Genomic DNA, 17,952 nt, shown 5'->3' on the forward strand with positions numbered 1-17,952 from the left:
GCACAGAGAGAAAAAAATGAACCGGAACAGGTAACAGAAAGGGCGTACCAATTACATGCAGGCGTTCACACCAGCCTGTATATCACAAGCAGCATACTACAGCTTGCACGGCCTTTTGATGCGCTGTAAAGTGCCTTCTATATTGTAGAGGCAGCGGTGGCGTAGAGGTAGAGCATCCGCCTCGCGTTCAAGAGGACCGTAGTTCTAATCCCGTTGCCGCGCAATTTCCCACCAGATCAAAAAAAAAAAAACTCCGCGTGTTCATAAAATTGCATAAACAGGCCGGAAGTGCGGCCTGATCCCGGTGACCAGAACTGGTAACGCACTCCCTCACCACAGAACGATTGCCCACCCTTGTGCAGTATTGGCCACAACATCCTATATAAATACAACAATCAAACCCCGGCCCTCAGTCCCCAGTATCTGCGAAGCAACTGACCACGGCGGTGGTCAGACCTGCGACGCATCAAAGGGTGCTAAGAATCTATGCTTCCGGACACGCCGCCATTGGAATCTTAACCTGGCAACGTTTAACGCTAGAACGTTATCTAGTGAGGCGAGTCTAGCAGTGCTGTTGAAGAAATTAGAGGGCAGTAAATGGGATATAATAGGGCTCAGTGAAGTTAGGAGGACAAAAGAAGCATAAACAGTACTAAAAAGCGTACCCTTCCTTTGCTACCGGGTCTTAGCGAAGAGACGAGAACTAGGAGTCGGATTCCTGATCAATAAGGATATAGGTGGTAACATACAGGTATTCTATAGCATTAACGAGATGGGTGGCAGGTCTTGTAGTAAAACTTAATAAGAGGTACAAATTGAAGGTCGCGCAGATCTACACCCCTACATCCAGTCATGATGACCAGGAAGTCGAAAGCGTCTATAAAAACGCGGAATCTGCGATGGGTAAAGTCAAAACAAAATACACTATACTGATGGTCGACTTCAATGCCAGGGTAGGCAAGAAGCAGGCTGGAGACAAGTCAGGGGGGAATATGGCATAGGTTCTAGGAGTAGCAGGGGAGAGTCATTAGTAGAGTTTGCAGAACAGAAAAAATATGCGGATATTGAATACCTTCTTCCGCAAGCAGTATAGCCGAAAGTGGACGTGGAGAAGCCCGAATGGTTAGACAAGAAATGAAATAGACTTTATACTCTGCGCTTACCGTGGCATCATGCAAGATGGGGACGTGCTCGGCAAAGTGCGCTACAGTGACTATAGGATGGTAAGAACTCGAATTAGCCTAGACTTGAGGAGGTAACGGTAGAAACTGGTACATAAGAAGCCGATCAATGGGTCAGCGGTAATAGGTAAAATGCAGGAACTCCGGATCAAGCTACAAAACCGGTATTCAGCTTTAACTCAGGAAGAGGACCTTAGTGTTGAAGATATGAACTACAATCTTATGGGCATCATTAATAGAGTGCGCAATAGAAGTCGCGGGTAACTCCGCTAGACAGGATGCCGTAAGCTATCGCACGAGACGAAAGATCTGATCAAGAAACGCCAATGTATGAAAGCCGCTAACCCTACAGCTAGAATAGAACTGGTAAAACTTTCGAAGTTAATCAACAAGCGTTAAGACTGCTGACATAAGGAAGTATAATACGGATAGAACTGAAAATGCTCTCAGGAACGTAGGAAGCCTAAAACCAGTGAAGAAGAAACTAGGTATAGGCAAGCATCAGAGTTATGCGCTAAGAGAGAAAGCCGGCAATATCTTTACTAATATAGATGAGATAGCTCAAGTGGCTGAGGAGTTCTATAGAGATTTGTACAGTACCAGTGGCACCCACGATGATAATGGAAGAGAGAATACTCTAGAGGAATTTGAAATCCAACAAGTAACGCCAGAAGAAGTAAAGAAAGCCTTGAGAGCTACGCAAAGAAGGAATGCAGCTGGGGAGGATCAGGTAACAGCAGATTTGTTGAAGGATGGTGGGCACAATGTTCTAGAAAAACTGCCCACCCTCTATACTCAATGCCTCATGACTTCTAGCACACCGGAATCTTAGAAGAACGCTAACATAATCCTAATCCATAAGAAAGGGGACGCCAAAGACTTGAAAAACCATAGACCGATGAGCTTACTATCCGTTGCCTACAAACTATTCACTAAGCTAATCGCAAATAGATTCAGGAACTCCTAAAACTTCTGCCAACCAAAGGACCAGGCAGGATTCCGTAAAGGCTACTCAAAAATAGACCATATTAACACTATCAATCAGGTGATAGAGAAATGTGCGGAATATAACCAACCCTTATATATAGCTTTCATTGATTACAAGAAAGCGTTTGATTCAGTCGAAACCTCAGCAGTCATGGAGGGATTGCGGAATCAGGGTGTAAACGAGCCATATATCAAAATACTGAAAGATGTCTATAGGAGCTCCAAAGCCACCGTAGTCCTCCATAAAGAAACCACAAAATTCAAATAAAGAAAGGCGTCAGGCAGGAAGATACGATCTCTCCAATGCTATTCACAGCGTGTTTACAGGAGGAATTCAGAGACTTGGATTGGGAAGAATTGGGGATAAAAGGTAATTGAGGATACCTTAGTAACTTGCGATTCGCTGATGATATTGCCTTTCTTAGTAACTCAGGGTACCAAGTGCAATGCATGCTCACTGACCTGGAGAGGCAAATCAGAAGAGTGGGTCTAAAAAGCAATCTCCAGAAAACTAAAGTAATGTTTAACAGTCTCGGAAGAGAACAGCAGTTTACAATAGGTAGCAAGACACTGGAAGTGGTAAGCGAATGCATCTACCTAGGACAAGTAGTGACCGCAGATCCGGAATATGAGACCGAAATAATCAGATGAATAAGAATGGGCTGGGGTGCGCTTGGCTGGCATTCTCAGATCATGAACAGTAGGTTGCTATAATCCCTCAAGGGAAAAGTTTATAACAGTTGTGTTTTACCAGTACTCACGTACGGGGCAAAAACCTGGAGGCTTACGAAAAGGGTTCTACTTAAATTGAGGACGACGCAACAAGCCATGGAAAGAAGAATTATAGGTGTAACGTTAAGGGATAAGAAAAGAGCAGATTGGGGGAGGGAACAAAGGCCAGTTAATGACACCTTAGTTGAAATCAAGAAAAAAAATGGGCATGGGCAGGACATGTAATGAGGAGGGAAGATAACCGCTGGTCATTAAACGTTACGGACTGGATTCCAAGGGAAGGGAAGCGCAGCAGGGGGTGCCACAAAGTTAGGTGGGCGGATGAGATTAAGGCATTTGCAGGGACAACATGGCCACAATTAGCACATGACCGGGGTAGTTGGAGAAGTATGAGAAAGGCCTATGCCCTGCAGTGGGCGTAACCAGGCTGATGATGATGATGATGGTCAATGTTGTAAAATTCTTTCCTACAACAGAGGCTGGTCGTCCCGCTAGTTGAGCACGACGGAAAGCGATTGTATTTGCACACCGTACTGCGGGTCCTGGCATAGAGCATGATGAATGTTTTCCTCATCACATCAGTCGGCGCATGCTGCGGTGCCAGCCATCCCTATGCGGAACGCGTAGGCATTGGTATACGCTATGTCCAACCATAGCATACACAAAAGGGGCGCGTCTCTTCGGGCCGGTTTTGGTGGAAGTCGAAGGCTTGCAGGGGGTATAATCTGGCGTGCATAAAAAGCGGTTTATTCCACTCTGATGTGGCGCATTGACGTACAAGTAGGCGGAGCATCCTTGCAGCACCTGTTCTAGAAAGAAGGATTGATAGGCGGCGGTCTTCTACAGGAACTAAACGAGCAGCTTGATCGGCGCGTTCATTGCTCATGATAGCACAGTGACTTAATAGCCCCGGAACAGTAATTTTGTGTCCTTTCTTAGTCACATGATGTATGGCTTTTGTAATTTCGAACACCATCAGTCGCACTGCCCTGTAAGACTGACAGTAAACACTGCAGACTCATCTTCGAAATGCAAAAAATTGTCGATTTGTGTATGCCTTCGTCATTAATAAAGTGTAGTGCGACTCGAAGCTCTGCGAGTTCTGATGCCGCCATGTTGGCAAGTGAGAAGTTTTCAACTAGATGGTGATGACTTTTTCTTTCATGACGACAGCAACCGGTAGAGCTGTTCGGCAGAACAGGCTAATCGGTGTATTTGTGTGTGTAATTCCGTTACTTCTCACATAATAGGGGTGACGTAAGCTGTTCAAGAACAGGAGGTGAAATATCTGTTTTCTTCTTCCCTAACGCTACGTATGGCCAGGTTCCCGATAGGAGAGTTTATGTTGAACGAGGCGCTTCCCCGAGCGGAGATTCGTCATGCGCTCTACTTGTGAACTGTATTTAAAAACAAGAGTGTCCCTCGCAAAGACCGTGTTCTCTTAGGCCAATTTTCACTTTGTGTCGAATCCGCATAGTTTATTTCTGAACTCCTGAATGTCGGCCAAGACGTGGTACCACTCACGTTCTCGCACTGTGCGCGCTGCAGTGGCGCTGGAATACAAGTGCGACATGGGCATTAGTCAACCGTGACTATAATCACGCTACTTATCGTTGTAGGTATCAAACGCTGTACGATATCCGGTGACGTTATGAAGAGTTGATTGTTGGGCTAGTTGGTTGTCCATAACTGAAGTAGTAACTTAGCTCGTTGTTGCCGTGTTTTGATAGCTCTAAGTTACTACTTCAATTATGGACGTTATGAAGGAAGTTTTAATAAACGCAAAGGGGAGGACTTTATTCCAGAAAGCTTTCCAAAGTTTATCCTGGAAGTTGAAATACCTGGACATAAAACACACTAATTAGGCGTTTTGCCGTCTCCTTGCTGTCCCATCGCAAATGCATCAACACATGGGCCAAGGGATATTACTGCGGCTGGATGGCGCTGAAATTGGGCTCCTTTCATAACTTTACCACTTCCTGTCTCCACAAAGCGGCGATAGTCGTTTACACTAGAAAGAACAGATATATTCGTCTGACACCAGTCGTTCACAAAGGCTTCTTGATGGCACTTCCCTACATGGTTTTAATGGATGTGATCAAATGCTGATGATTTGGAAACGCCCCCACGCATAGATCACTTGTCGTTTCGTTTTCTTTTTGTAATGGGAAGCAGACTTTCTGAAGAATTAAATATCTCTACTGCTTTAGCTCAAGAATACAAGAACAGGGATGCGAAGGACCAAGGTACAAGTTGTCGGCACTTCACTCGTGCAGTATGGTATCTTCGTGTGCATGACCTTGTATGCTTGAACCACAGCGGTAGGCTTAGGAGAGTTCAGCCATGTTGAAGCAATGAAAAACTCGAGCGACGGAGCTTGCTGTGATACATGATGTTATTTCACAGCGTAATGGCTTGTACTTGAAAAGTCAAGCACTATTGGCCTTGAGCTACAGTATACGGCAGAACAAAATGCTTGATTTCGATTCTAAAGACGACGGCGGCCCAACGACGTCTTTGGGAGCCACCACCTTCCTGGTCTTATGCATAGGTTAGGGTTCAGCCGCATTTGAGTGCACATCGCGAAAACGAATAAGCTACCCTGCCCTTTTTATCTGCGCCGTAGTGGCGCACAAACAGATCCAGAGCCATCGGAAGAAGGCAAATGCATGCCATTATTGAATGGGAAAGAAAAGCAAGCACTAAATGGCTGGACACAGAACTGCCTGAGGCGACATATTGTGTGGCCACTAGCAGCCTAGCTTTAACCCCTTGTGGTGTGGGCATACGTTTTATGCACACGCTGCGAGTATTATTGTAGTAACATATTTACCCAAATATTGTTCGTGCCTGCTTCACAAAAATAAACTGCACAACAACGCAGAATTGGTTGCTCGTCTCGCTGTCCTTGAGACTCAATTTTTAAAAATGACGCATAACGACCAAGATGGACTCAACTCACCTTTATTCCTGGAGACCCCGGGAATCCTGGTGGGCCTGGGCGCCCGACAGCACCCTGGAAAATTTGACGTGCGTGTTAATCGCAAAATAAATCACACAGATTAGAAAAAAGACTACATTGCCTGAACGTCGGCTGTTATAGTGTTTATGGATGATGAGTAGTCCCACGCGCTTGCAGCCGCACATGGGACTTATGCAAAGAAAATTTTGGCATAGGGCCTTATTTTATTGTGGGTGAGTATTAAGGTCCGGGGATGATTGTCTGCCTATAGCTTAGAACGAAAGAAAGTTAAGCCATTTGATTCATGTTTGAAGCGCCGTTTAAGTTTCCGACTTCTTGCATCCGTGTGTGCAAGCCCAATTTTTTCTAGCACGGCTCAATGTTGCGTTAGCTATGATTCGGTTAGATTTAAAGCCAGTAAAAATTAAAAAGCATGGACGACAAGAAAGTGCAAACAGGAAAGCACTCTTGGCGTTGAATTTTCCCGACACTGGACACGTGCTAGTTTAGCGGTTAACTCTATTATCTTCCACTGGACATTATCAAAATGCATTGCTCATTGGAGGCTCTGTCAATATTGGTAAAATGCAATGAGGTAAAATTTTTCTGTCTTTCTTTATTTTATTTTTGTGTGTGTTTTTGCTTTGGCGAATGTGGGATGCTTTCGAAGGGGGGGGGGGGGGGCAGTTCAATTTATTTTAGTTTTTTAGCAAAGCTCTCAATAAAGAAGTAAAAGCACCTCAAAATAATTACCCCGAACCGAGTGGCTTCGTGGCGCTGAGAAGGCGAAAGCTTACCGTTGAGCCTGGTGGCCCAGGGAGACCATCAATTCCTCGTATTCCCTGCATCAGGACATACGCAGCAATCAAGCCACATGCGATAGTTTAAAGACAGGGATCCGTCAGCATAGCTTTCCAGAAGCGAGAAACTAATAGCGCTGCATGAAGCCGTCTTACAGCTGCAGATATTTCGAGGATACTTTCTATGTTTTACGTACAACTAAATTTCGCCATCAACGACGAACAGAAAAATGCGCGCAGTATTATAATGCGTTTTTTTCTATATTAAGATGAGCAATGCGCGCCACCCATTATTGACAAAACGCTTGCGGCTCGCAGGAGGGATGACTATGGGAGGTGCTGTTGCTGGTGCAAAGTCGAGCACGAATCAGTGGAACAGATAAAAAGAAAGAAGCGTCAACTGTTTATAATCAGACGGCTAACAAACGCCCAACGCACAGTGTAGAGAACGTGTGACGCGAAACACAGCACCATGCTATGTGCCTCTCGAGAAAGCACATTTCTGGAGGAAGCAACATGAGAGATGTGTAACTCACACGAGCTGACCCTTTCTTTCTTATAAGAAACGCTTCCAATAATTGCCTCGCGATTTGATCTCTGGCATTCGCTACAATCTTATTTGGAGAAAATCAGGCAAGCATAGGCAGGTCTTGTGATGTGCAGGATAACGTGCACCCTCTGATTTACCAATGCTGTTCGCGTGCTCGCTCAGCCGGATATTATTGACGGGTGTCGTTTGTGCAATGCAGCACTGGCTGCAGGCAAGGAGGACTTCATAGACAACGCCCATGGCACAATGCCTAAAGCGTTTCGCATGCCTGGCACCTCCACTGCTGAGCATAAGTGATTCGAACGCACAACTGTGCCAACTTGTTTAGATGGGGAAAGAACTACAGGAATCCGCTATCTGGCAACCAGATTATGGTTATGGCTAACAGTGTGCATATAGGGCACCAGACTTCCAATCTCTATTACTTTCGCCGATGTGCTCCACTCCTCGGCACTGATTTTCAACTGCAACCGGGACTCGACCACAGCATTCAAAAGCGACTTAGGTAGCCAGATTTTATACGTTTGTTGAGCTGGTTGTCAAAGGTCGCCTGCATTACATGCCTGCCCGACCTTTGCACAGTCGACCGCGAACCAAGCACAACATGGAGAAGGTCACGTGGTCTTTCTTTTTGTACAACTCGACTAGACGGCGCATTTTATCAAGGCCAACGCGCAACCAGTTGCCTAAGGCTTTTGCCTTATTATGCAAGGAATACAGTAAATGAAAGGAAAAATGAACCAGAAAGCATATGCTGTGGATACACCAGCCACTTGTTTACGCAGCAAAAATAGTTAGTTTGAGTTTCCTGCTAACGTTCTATGAGATGAAGTCGAACCACGAACCAATATTTTGCAATGGTGGGACTCAAATTCAAATTTTTTTCGGTGAAAAAAAAACAAATTATGGAGTTTTATGTGCCAAAACAACAATCTGATTATGAGGCATGTCGTAGTGGGGAATTCCTGTGGGGTTTCATTAACGTGCACCTAAATCTAAGTGCATGGGTGTTGCCTTTCGCCCCCATCGAACTGGAACCACCGTGGCCGCGATTTGATCCCCCGACCTCGTGCTTAGCAGCGCAACGCCAAAGTGATTAAGCAACGACAGTGGGTCTTCGGTGAAAACGCAAACTATATTGATTAAGCTTTCCGTGGCGAAAGTTGTTATGCTTCAGAACTATACCTATTTTTTGCCGTATCTTTTTATGGACTACCTATGTCTGGACTACGTATGAAGAAAAGCCAAAATAGCATTTTTTTTTCCGAAACCACGTTTGTATTTTAAAGCCTGTGGGCAACACATTCGTGAAATTAAAATTTCCAAAGATAGCACACTTTAGCGACGGCTCGTTAAAGATAACTCCAGGTCTTCTTCCAAGACCGTCCTGTATGGAAAGTTTCCCCAAAACGCTATAATTCTCACACTTTTGCCTCTGTCTTACGGGTTAAAAATCACACAGTTATTTTGTGAAACTGTTTCGTAATGAAAGCATGGTGTTCAGACAACCCAACATTTGGAGGAAGGTGTGAAACAGTCGATTTTCGGCAAATTTTGTTTTCTCACCTAGTTTCCCAGCGTTTCGTGAAATTGAAATGCCCCTGACGGGCACGAAAGGTTTTTTTTCCACTCGAAATATTCTTGGGAAAGAAATGATAAGCTATTGCTTAGATACATGCATTTCTTTAACTTGTTGAAAAATAGATACTGCTCAAGTGCCATGGTTGGGATAGTTGGCGTGGAATAAGCCTAGCTGAAACTGCGAATTTCCAGAAACCTGCAGCACCAGGATTTCCCCTGGTGGTGTCTCTTTGCGAGAGGTGCGCCGAGCATACGCCCGCAATGCAAATGTGCAGGCGTCGTGGAAATTTTTCGATTTTCTTCAAAGCTTTAACTTAACTTTTGTAATTGTCGGTTGCGTAGTACTAGTGCGCATATTTCGGAACCTTCGTTAAGGATTTGAGGATTATTGAACCGCCCTAAACATTTCGCAGAAGAAACAGGAAAGATGGCAGGTGAACGCGCTGTGTATCACAATAAGTATTCGATAGCAACCAGAGCGACAACAGAAACTTCACCACCTAACTGTTTTCTAAGGTGGTGAAACGCACACGCTGTATTGTTGTGGAAAAGGCGAATCGTGGACAGCCGATCTTCAAGGCGAACAAAACCCCCGACAGGATGTGACAGGCCCCGCCCATGGACCATACCTGAAACCTGGCGCAATGCGCTTGATCATAACCTCGGGAGTTCTCCTGATGCCTCCGTTTGCGGGTGTTATTTTTATTTTCGCATGCTAAATGATGCCGCCACAATCTTTATTTGTATTCAGGTGAAGCTTACCTCAGTCACTGTGGAATGCGCACGGCCGTAGAAAAAGATTTCGCGCTTACCGCAGCTTCCTGCTTGATCGAATTTTCCAAAAAGATCCAATTCGAAGCCTAGATCGTTAATTTTGCCACTTGGCTTTGCTTACCTAGCTTGTAAAAAATGAACTGTGTACTTGGCTTCGCCAGCTCCTCTCAGATGTACCCCGAGCAGTTAATGGAAGCTAATTTCCAAGGCCATGCTCTCCCGTAATGCAGGCGAGATACCTCATTCCCGCCCTCTTTTCGACAATATTTATACATATAAAACTTTCAACAATTACTTGCCTTGTTTGTCAAGAACAAAACTGCGAATTTGCCTTTGTCTGCGTTTCTCGCAGTTTGTAATGTCTTTAATGTAATGTCGGTTGCAGATTTGTAATATGTAATGTCTCGAATTCCGCAGCAAATGCCCTTTGACATTCGCTTCAAATTGCTGGGTCCAAAAGACGCAAACGCACTTCTCGCACTTCTCCTCAAACTAGGCAAGGAACAACGCCAATTGTTCCTTCCACCAACACGATCCTTCTGCAATATTTCAGCGCGAACAGAGCTGTGGTAAGCGCAAAATCGTTTTTGTTGCGATTTTAAAAAGACAAACACATATCCCTTGGCGACGTGCATATGAGAACAATTCAGGCTGCTTGCACCTCACTTACATGCCTAAAACAGCAAGAAAACACTTGACGTGGCCTGTGCCCGTCAAAGCAAACTCATAGCTGTATAGTTGACAGCAGCGGAGCCAGCGCGCATTCATCCGGGCTCTCCAGCGGGCTGGGCTTAAGGCGCAGGCGACTTTTCGAAAATCCCCATTTCTGCAGCATTTCCGATCAGAAATAAAAGGTCAGCTCGTGTTAGCGACGCATCAATTACGCTATTTTCATCAGAAATGTGCTTTTTCGAGATACACATGCTGAGATGTTGTGTTTCTACATCACACATTTTCTGCAGTCCGCGTACGTGGAAGTTTTCCTTTTTGTCTACTAATAAAGAGTTGGCGCTTCTGAGTCTGCATCTCTTTTTCTGTTGCCCTGCTTCACTTCGCGCCGGGAAGAATACGTTCACAAGACCTAAGCATCAACTTGCGCAAGAAAAAAAGTTATTTTATAATATCTGGTCGAAGCACGAAGTCACGAATGCGCCAGTTCTCTGTTTTAGGTTTCTGAAAAAAATAAAACGAAGCTATTTTCTTTGCATTTCAACAGTCAGCAGCTGCAAAAACATACCTCGAAAAGCCTGTTGAGTTTCCCGCATTGCGCGGTACTTAAGCCTCTCGTTTTTAATAAAAAAAAATCTTTGCGTGTCCAGCTGCTCCTCTCCACAGTTCTTACCTTCCTGTCGCATTGCGTATATCAGGCATCAACCCACACAAACTGCTCCATCCTTTTGAGAAGCTTAAGAAAGAACAAAACATGGGAATAAGCCACATTATGATTCCAAACCTTCACAACACTTCTGTGTGACTTGCCTCACGTATATACGTCTAGGTGCAGAAAGCGTCAACATATTTGATTACTTCAGCCAGAAAGCTACAATGTGCAGTTTTTGCGAGTTTCGCTAACGATAGAAATTTGCGAACTCATTTATAGGTGTGCTCATTAAGCAAACAAATAAGGGATCCCATGTTTTGCTACGTAAATCAGAAATTAGGGACGCGACGGCTCACCGGTGGCCCCGGGGGCCCGTCTCTGCCTCGCTCCCCTCTTGGTCCGGCTGGCCCCTGGAGAAAGAATGTGAGCAACGGTTAACGACATTGTTCCAGCAGTTATCAACACTAGAACATGCAAGAAAATGCGTAAGCAGAGCTGTAAAGTAAAGCACCATCCTTCGGACAGAATAGAAAAAAAGGCTTAATACACGGAAAAATGCTGGTACACAACTATAAAACGAGATACAATTTTTATTGCACTCGTTCCAGAACATCCGCACAAAGCTATTTTAACTATGGTATATTGAAACAAATAGAACACTACGTGTTACAAGAGTACGTTGCCTTTGATATGTGCAGTGCTTCCATATGAACGAACACAGATATGAGTAATTATGACGTACACTCTAAGATTTCTACACAGGTTTGTCTAATGGGCAACACCTTACTATTAAAGCTTTACACAAATTTATAGCTCACAACAACGGAGCTCGAACTATATGTGCTAAAAGCATAATTATTGTTGAAAACTGTGTAATAACTCTGACAGTTCTAGAAAAGCCCAAATATCTGGCAAGGAAATGTGCGAGTGATACCTTTAATAAATTAAAGCGCTTCTCGTGTCGTGTGTCGCACCTGTCATTTATAGTTGCCAGAAAAAGCCAGAACACAAGATGTACTTCATTGGTCCCCCAGACGATTCGATCTTTCCCCTTAAACGTGAGGGTGTTATCGATATGACGACGGAACACACTTTATACACCGATAGAGGCAATAAATTGTCGATTGTGTCCACTTGTCGCCATGATCTTTCGTTCCGCAATTTGCTGTGCTAGTCTGTCTGGCTGGAGTTCGACCGGAATGTCCTGTCACTCAATAACTGGAATACAATGCTGGCATCCGTTTATCGCTCCCCCACTATCGTCGTATTCGGACTTTCGTTCACAGTTCGAGGAAATACTCAGCGTATTAACCAATGAAAACAAGATCATCATTTGTGGTGACATTATCATCATCATCAGGTTATTCAGGTCCGCTGCAGGACGAAGGCCTCTCCCTGCGATCTCCAATTACCCCTGTCCTGCACCAACCGATTCCAACTAGCAACCGCAAATTTCCCAATTCCGTCGCACCATCTAGTCATCTGCCGTCCTCTTCTGCGCTTCCCTTCCCTTGGTACCCATTCGGTCACCCTAATGGTCCAACAGTTATCTAGCCTGCGCATTACATGACCTGCCAAGTGCCATTTCTTTCTCCTAATGTCTGTTAGAATATCGTCTATACCCGTTTGCTCTCTGGTCCAAACCGCTCTCTTTCTGTGTCTCAAAGTTATGCTTAGCATTCTTCGTTCCATCGCTCTTTTCGAGGTCATTAACTTGCTCTCAAGCTTCTTTGTCAAAATCCAAGTATCTGCGCCGTATATCAGCAGCGGTAAAATGCACTGATTGTACACTTTCCTTTTCAATGATAACGGTAAGCACCCAGCCAGGAGCTCACGAAGTCTGCCATATGCGATCCAACCCATTTTATTCTTCTGTGAATTTCCTTCTCATGGTCAGGGTTCCCTGTGATTAGTTGACCTAGGTAAACGCACTCCTCTACAGACTTTAGAGGCTGACTTGCGATATTCAACTCTTGTTCCTTTGCCAGGCTATTTATCATTATCTTTGTCTCCGGCACATAATCTTCAGCCCCACTCTTACGCTCTCCCTGTTAAGGTCCTCAATCATTTGTTGTAACTCGTCTGCATCGCTGCTGAACAGAACAATGTCATCGCAAACCGAACGTCCTTCAGGTATTCGCCGTCGATCTTTACTCCTAAGCCTTCCCAGTATACTTCTTCTAAGCACGCAGTGAATAGCATTGGAGAGATTGTGTCTCCTTGTCCGACCCCTTTCTTTATAGGAATCCTCCCACTTTCCTTGTGTAGAATTAATGTGGCTGTGTAATCTCTGTAGGTATTTTGCAGTCTATTTACGTAAGCGGTCTGTACTCCTTGATTACGCAATGCCTCTATGACTGCTGGTATCTCTACTGAATCAAATGCTTTTTCGTAATCTATGAAAGCCATATAGATTGACTTATTGCACTCTGCGGATTTCTCGATAACCTGGTTAATGACATCAATTGTATGATCCATTGGTGATCCAATGTAGAATGAGTTTTCCTGAAGCCAGCCTGCTCCCTTGGTTGACTAAAGTCCAGTGTTGCCCTTATTCTATTGGAGATAATTTTGGTAAATATTTTATATAATACTGGGAGTAAGCTAATGGGCCTATTTTTTAGTTCTTTAACGTCGCCCTTTCTGTGGATTACTGTGTTTGCATTCTTCCAGTTTTCTGGAACCCTAGCAGTCGATAGGCACTTCGTATAGAGAGCCGTCAGTTTTCCTAGCATTATGTCTCTTCCGTCTTTGATTAAATCGATGTTATTCCATCCTCTCCTGCCGCTTTTCCCCGTTTCATGCCTTGCAAGACCTTTCTGACCTCATCTGTAGTTATAGGAGGACTTTTTGTATACTGTTCATTACTGTTTCGAATATAGTGTTCCTGAGTCCTCTGAGTGCTGTACAAGTCAGTATATAATTCTTCCGCTGCTTTTATCATATCTTCTAGATTGCTCATGATGTTACCCTGCTTATCTTTCAGTGCATACACCTTGGTTTGTCCTATGCCAGGTTTCCTTGACACTGATTTATGGCTGCGCCCGTTTTTTTACGGCTTCTTCAATCTTTCGCACGTTATAATTTCAATATGACTTATTTTCGTTTTGTTGATCAGTTTTGACAGTTCCGCAAATTCTGTCCTATCTCTTTAGTTGGACACTTTCATTCTTTGTCGTTACTTTATTAGGTCCTTTGTTACTTGGGAGAGCTTACCTAATGGTTGCCTTGGTGCCTTGCCTCCCGCTTCGATTGCTGCCTGTGAAGCCAGCCTCGTTACGGTTTCATTCATTACCTCTATGTCATCATCATCATCTATCTGCTCTAAGGCTGCATATTTGTTTGCAAGCACCAGCCAAAATTTGTCTGCTTTTACCCTTCCTGCCTCTAAGTTGATCTGTCTTTTCTTGGCCATTTTAACTCTTTCTCTCTTCAAATTGAGGTGCATCCTAGCCCTCACTAACCTATGATCCATGCACTTTACCCTGCCTATCACTTCTACATCCTGCACTATGCTGGGATCAGCAGAAAGTATGAGGTCAATTTCATTTTTTGTTAGACCATTAGGGCGTCTCCAGGTTCATTTTCTGTTGCTACGTTTCCTGAAGAAAGGGTTCATTATTTCCAGTTTATTCCCTTCTGCGAATTCTATCAGCATCTCTCCTCAAGCGTTTCTAGAATCGACACTGTAGTTGCCAATTGCCTGTTCACCCGCCTGCTTTTTCCCTACTTTTGCATTTAAGTCCCCCATTACTACTGTATACCGCATTTGCACTTTTCTCATCGCTAATTCAACATCGTCATAAAACTGATCTACTTCCTCATTGTCGTGACTGGAGGTTGTAGCGCAGGTTTGTAATACCTTTAATCTATACCTCTTATTGTGTTTGATTACGACTACTGCTACCCTCTCGTTGACGCTGTAGAATTCGTCAATGTTGCCCGCTATGTCTTTATGGTTTAGGAATCCTACCCCGTATTGCTTCTTATCCGAGATACCTCTATAGCAGAGGACATGGCCGTTATTCAGCAATGTGCAAACCTCACCAGTTCTTCTATTCTCACTAAGGCCGATAATATCCCAAGCAATGTCTGATAGTTCTTCGAAGACTCCTGCTAAGCTAGCCTCACTCGAGAGGATTCGGGTGTTAAATGTTGCAAAGATCAGTTTCCGTTGGCGGCCTGTCCCGACCCAGGTATTTTTAGCTCCCTCTGCTGCGTTGCAAGTCTGACTGCCGCCTTGGTCAAGTGCTCCGCAGCCGCTGGGAACTGAGGACCACTGGTTCATTGAGATCATTTCATTGGAGAGGTTGTGGCCGAATACTCCACCAGGGAGGCCAATTCCTGCTCTGGTGAGGAAGCGTCTTTGTTCAAGCTTAGTGGGCCTTCCTAATTTGTTTGTACCTGGATCAGTATAGCCCTACACGCTCGCCGCATCTTTCGCCGGTGTCAGGCGCCACTCCAAGCCTGCAGATGTAGTGCACTGGAGGATGCCGTACGCAGATACACCACCGTAATAAAAAGCATTAACATAAACATACTTAATGCCAACTTTCAGTCATACTCTGATTACTCCAACTGCTCATTTAGCTACGGTTTTTTTTCCTTGATCGATCTTCCAACCAGGTGCGACACTTCTGGTTCTTGCACATTGATAGACCATATATTTTCCTCGTCATCTTCTAATTATACCACTGCAGCAATAGATTATTTCGTTACTGACCACTATCCTCTGTCCTTCTTTCTGGGTGTCGCAAAACTTACGCAGTGACACCAATATTCTAAAAAGTTCTTTCAATGAAACTTTATTTATACAGAAGGTACAAGGCACTTGTTGGAACAGCGTTCTTCGGGAGAACTGCCCTGAAAGGGCGTATTCGATATTTGTATCAACAATAAATTATATTAGTGAATGCACGACTCATCTGTCATTTAAGCATAGATTCTCGTCTCCCAGAAATCCATGAATTACAAATACGTTGCTGCGCTCTATAACAAGAAAAAATAATCTTCTCAAAAAGGTGAAATTGCAGCCTTTCAACACAGCTTTGCGGACTAAATTTCAGAATTATAGGAATATTGCACACATCCTCTATGGTCGCCGCGGGTATGTGCCAGGTGATGAAAACGACGCTGAAGTAGCGCGCGAGTAGAAAAACAGAGACGACAACGACGTCGCGTTGACTGCGCTGATAAAGTGCTTTTACACGTCCTCGACACCGGCTTTCCCGTCTCCTACTGGCTGTGACACTGGTGGAGGTGCGGGGTAGGATTGCATCATGCTCGGCCCCCCTTCGCGGAGCCATACATCGAACACGGAATCACCTGCGTTCGTCGAAACTCCTGTTCAACGGTACAGTCACCACCTGCTAGGCCTGACGCCCGAGTTCAACCCTTTTCAGGACACTGCAGAAACGCGTCTACCTACTTCAGCCATGACTACTGCAACTGCGTCGCAGGTGACGCTACAGAATCCTAAGATCCCAGAAAGTTTCCATGGTGACGCTTTTGAAGATGCCCAAGATTGACTGGAGCAATTTGAGCGTGTCGCCAGTTATAATGAGTGGCGCTCCCAGGAAAAGCTGGCTAATGCCTATTTTGCGCTTCAAGACAGTGCGCGAACGTGGTTTGTGAAAAGGGAGAGAAATTTGACCACATGGGATGCCTTCCGCACCCAGCTGCTAGACACATTCACTAGTAGCGAGAGAAGAGACAACACGCAGCGGCTGCTCTAATCCCGTATTCAAAAATCAAACGAGAGCGCCGCCATGTTTGCAGACAACATGACCCGCCTTTTCCGCAGAGCAGACCCTGAGATGGCCGAAGAAAAGAAGTTATGCTATCTCTTGCGCGGAGTGAAGGAGGAACTGTTCGGGTTCTTGGAGAAGTATGGAAGAGGCCGTTGCCCTGAAGTGGGTGTAACCAGGCTGATGATGATGATGATCATGCAATCACCGCCCGTACTTGCGCACTTCGACGAGCACGCCGATACCGAAATCCACACTGACGCCAGTAGCCTAGGCCTCGGTGCCGTCCTAGTCCAGAGAAAAGATGGACATGAACAGGTGATAGCCTACGCTAGCCGGTCGTTGTCAAAAGCGGAAGACAATTATTTTACAACCGAAAAGGAATGCCTCGCCATCATTTGGGCTACAGCGAAATTTCGCACTTACCTATATGGCAGGCCATTCAAAATGGTCAGCCACCATCACGCGTTGTGTTGGCTAGCTAACTTAAAGGACCGTTCAGGACGGCTGGCACGGTGGAGCCTCAGACTACAAGAATACGACATCACTGTAACCTACAAGTACGGAGGAAAACACTCAGATGCCGATTGCCTATCACGCGCCCCCATTGACCCGGCGCCGCAAGATGACGAGGATGACGACGCCTTCCTTGGAATAATAAGCGCGGAAGACCATGCCGAACAGCAACGAGGAGACCCGAAGCTAAAAGCCCTAGTCGAGTATTTGGAAGGGCACATCGACGTTGTTCCTAGGGCATTTTAGCGTGGATTGTCTTCTTTCACGCTTCAAAACAACCTACTCGTGAAGAACTTCTCACCAGTCCGCGCCAACTACCTTCTTGTTGTTCCGTCGGCGCTGCGTCCAGAAGTACTGCACGCCCTACATGACAATCCAACCACTGGGCACCTCAGTTTCTCCCGGACGCTATCGAGGATACAAGAAAGGTATTACTGGCCGCACCTAACCGCCGACGTCGCCCGTTACGTCAAGACATGCCGAGACTGTCAGCGACGCAAGACACGACCGTAAAGCCCAGAGGGATTACTACTGCCGATCAAGACTCCTTACCGACTTTTTCAGCAGATCGGGATGTACTTGTTGGGACTGTTTCCGACATCAACTTCCGAAAGTAAGTGGATCGTCGTGGCGACAGACTATCTCACCCGCTTCGCTGAAACTAAAGCTCTACCGAAAGGCAGCGCACCCGAAGTGGCGAAATGTTTCGTCGAGAACATTCTGCTGCGTCACGGTGCCCCAGAAGTCCTCATTACCGACAGAGGAACAGCGTTTACAGCAGAGCTCACCCAAACCATTATG

At 45.2% G+C, this 17,952-nt stretch overlaps 1 protein-coding gene across 1 annotated transcript in view; it reads right to left on the minus strand.

Moving 5' to 3' along the window:
- The window catches only part of LOC126529915 (uncharacterized), a 934,270-nt gene that overhangs the window by 548,389 nt on the left and 367,929 nt on the right, over positions 1-17,952 (minus strand). Inside the window, exons 15-17 of the mRNA XM_050177364.3 lie at positions 11,245-11,298; positions 6,660-6,704; positions 5,863-5,916 (exon numbers count right to left, since the gene is read on the minus strand). Of these exons, the coding sequence (XP_050033321.1) occupies positions 5,863-5,916; positions 6,660-6,704; positions 11,245-11,298 (153 nt within the window). The remainder of the gene's footprint in view (positions 1-5,862; positions 5,917-6,659; positions 6,705-11,244; positions 11,299-17,952) is intronic.

The sequence above is a fragment of the Dermacentor andersoni genome, chromosome 5, assembly GCF_023375885.2.
Source record: "Dermacentor andersoni chromosome 5, qqDerAnde1_hic_scaffold, whole genome shotgun sequence".
NCBI lineage: Eukaryota > Metazoa > Arthropoda > Arachnida > Ixodida > Ixodidae > Dermacentor > Dermacentor andersoni.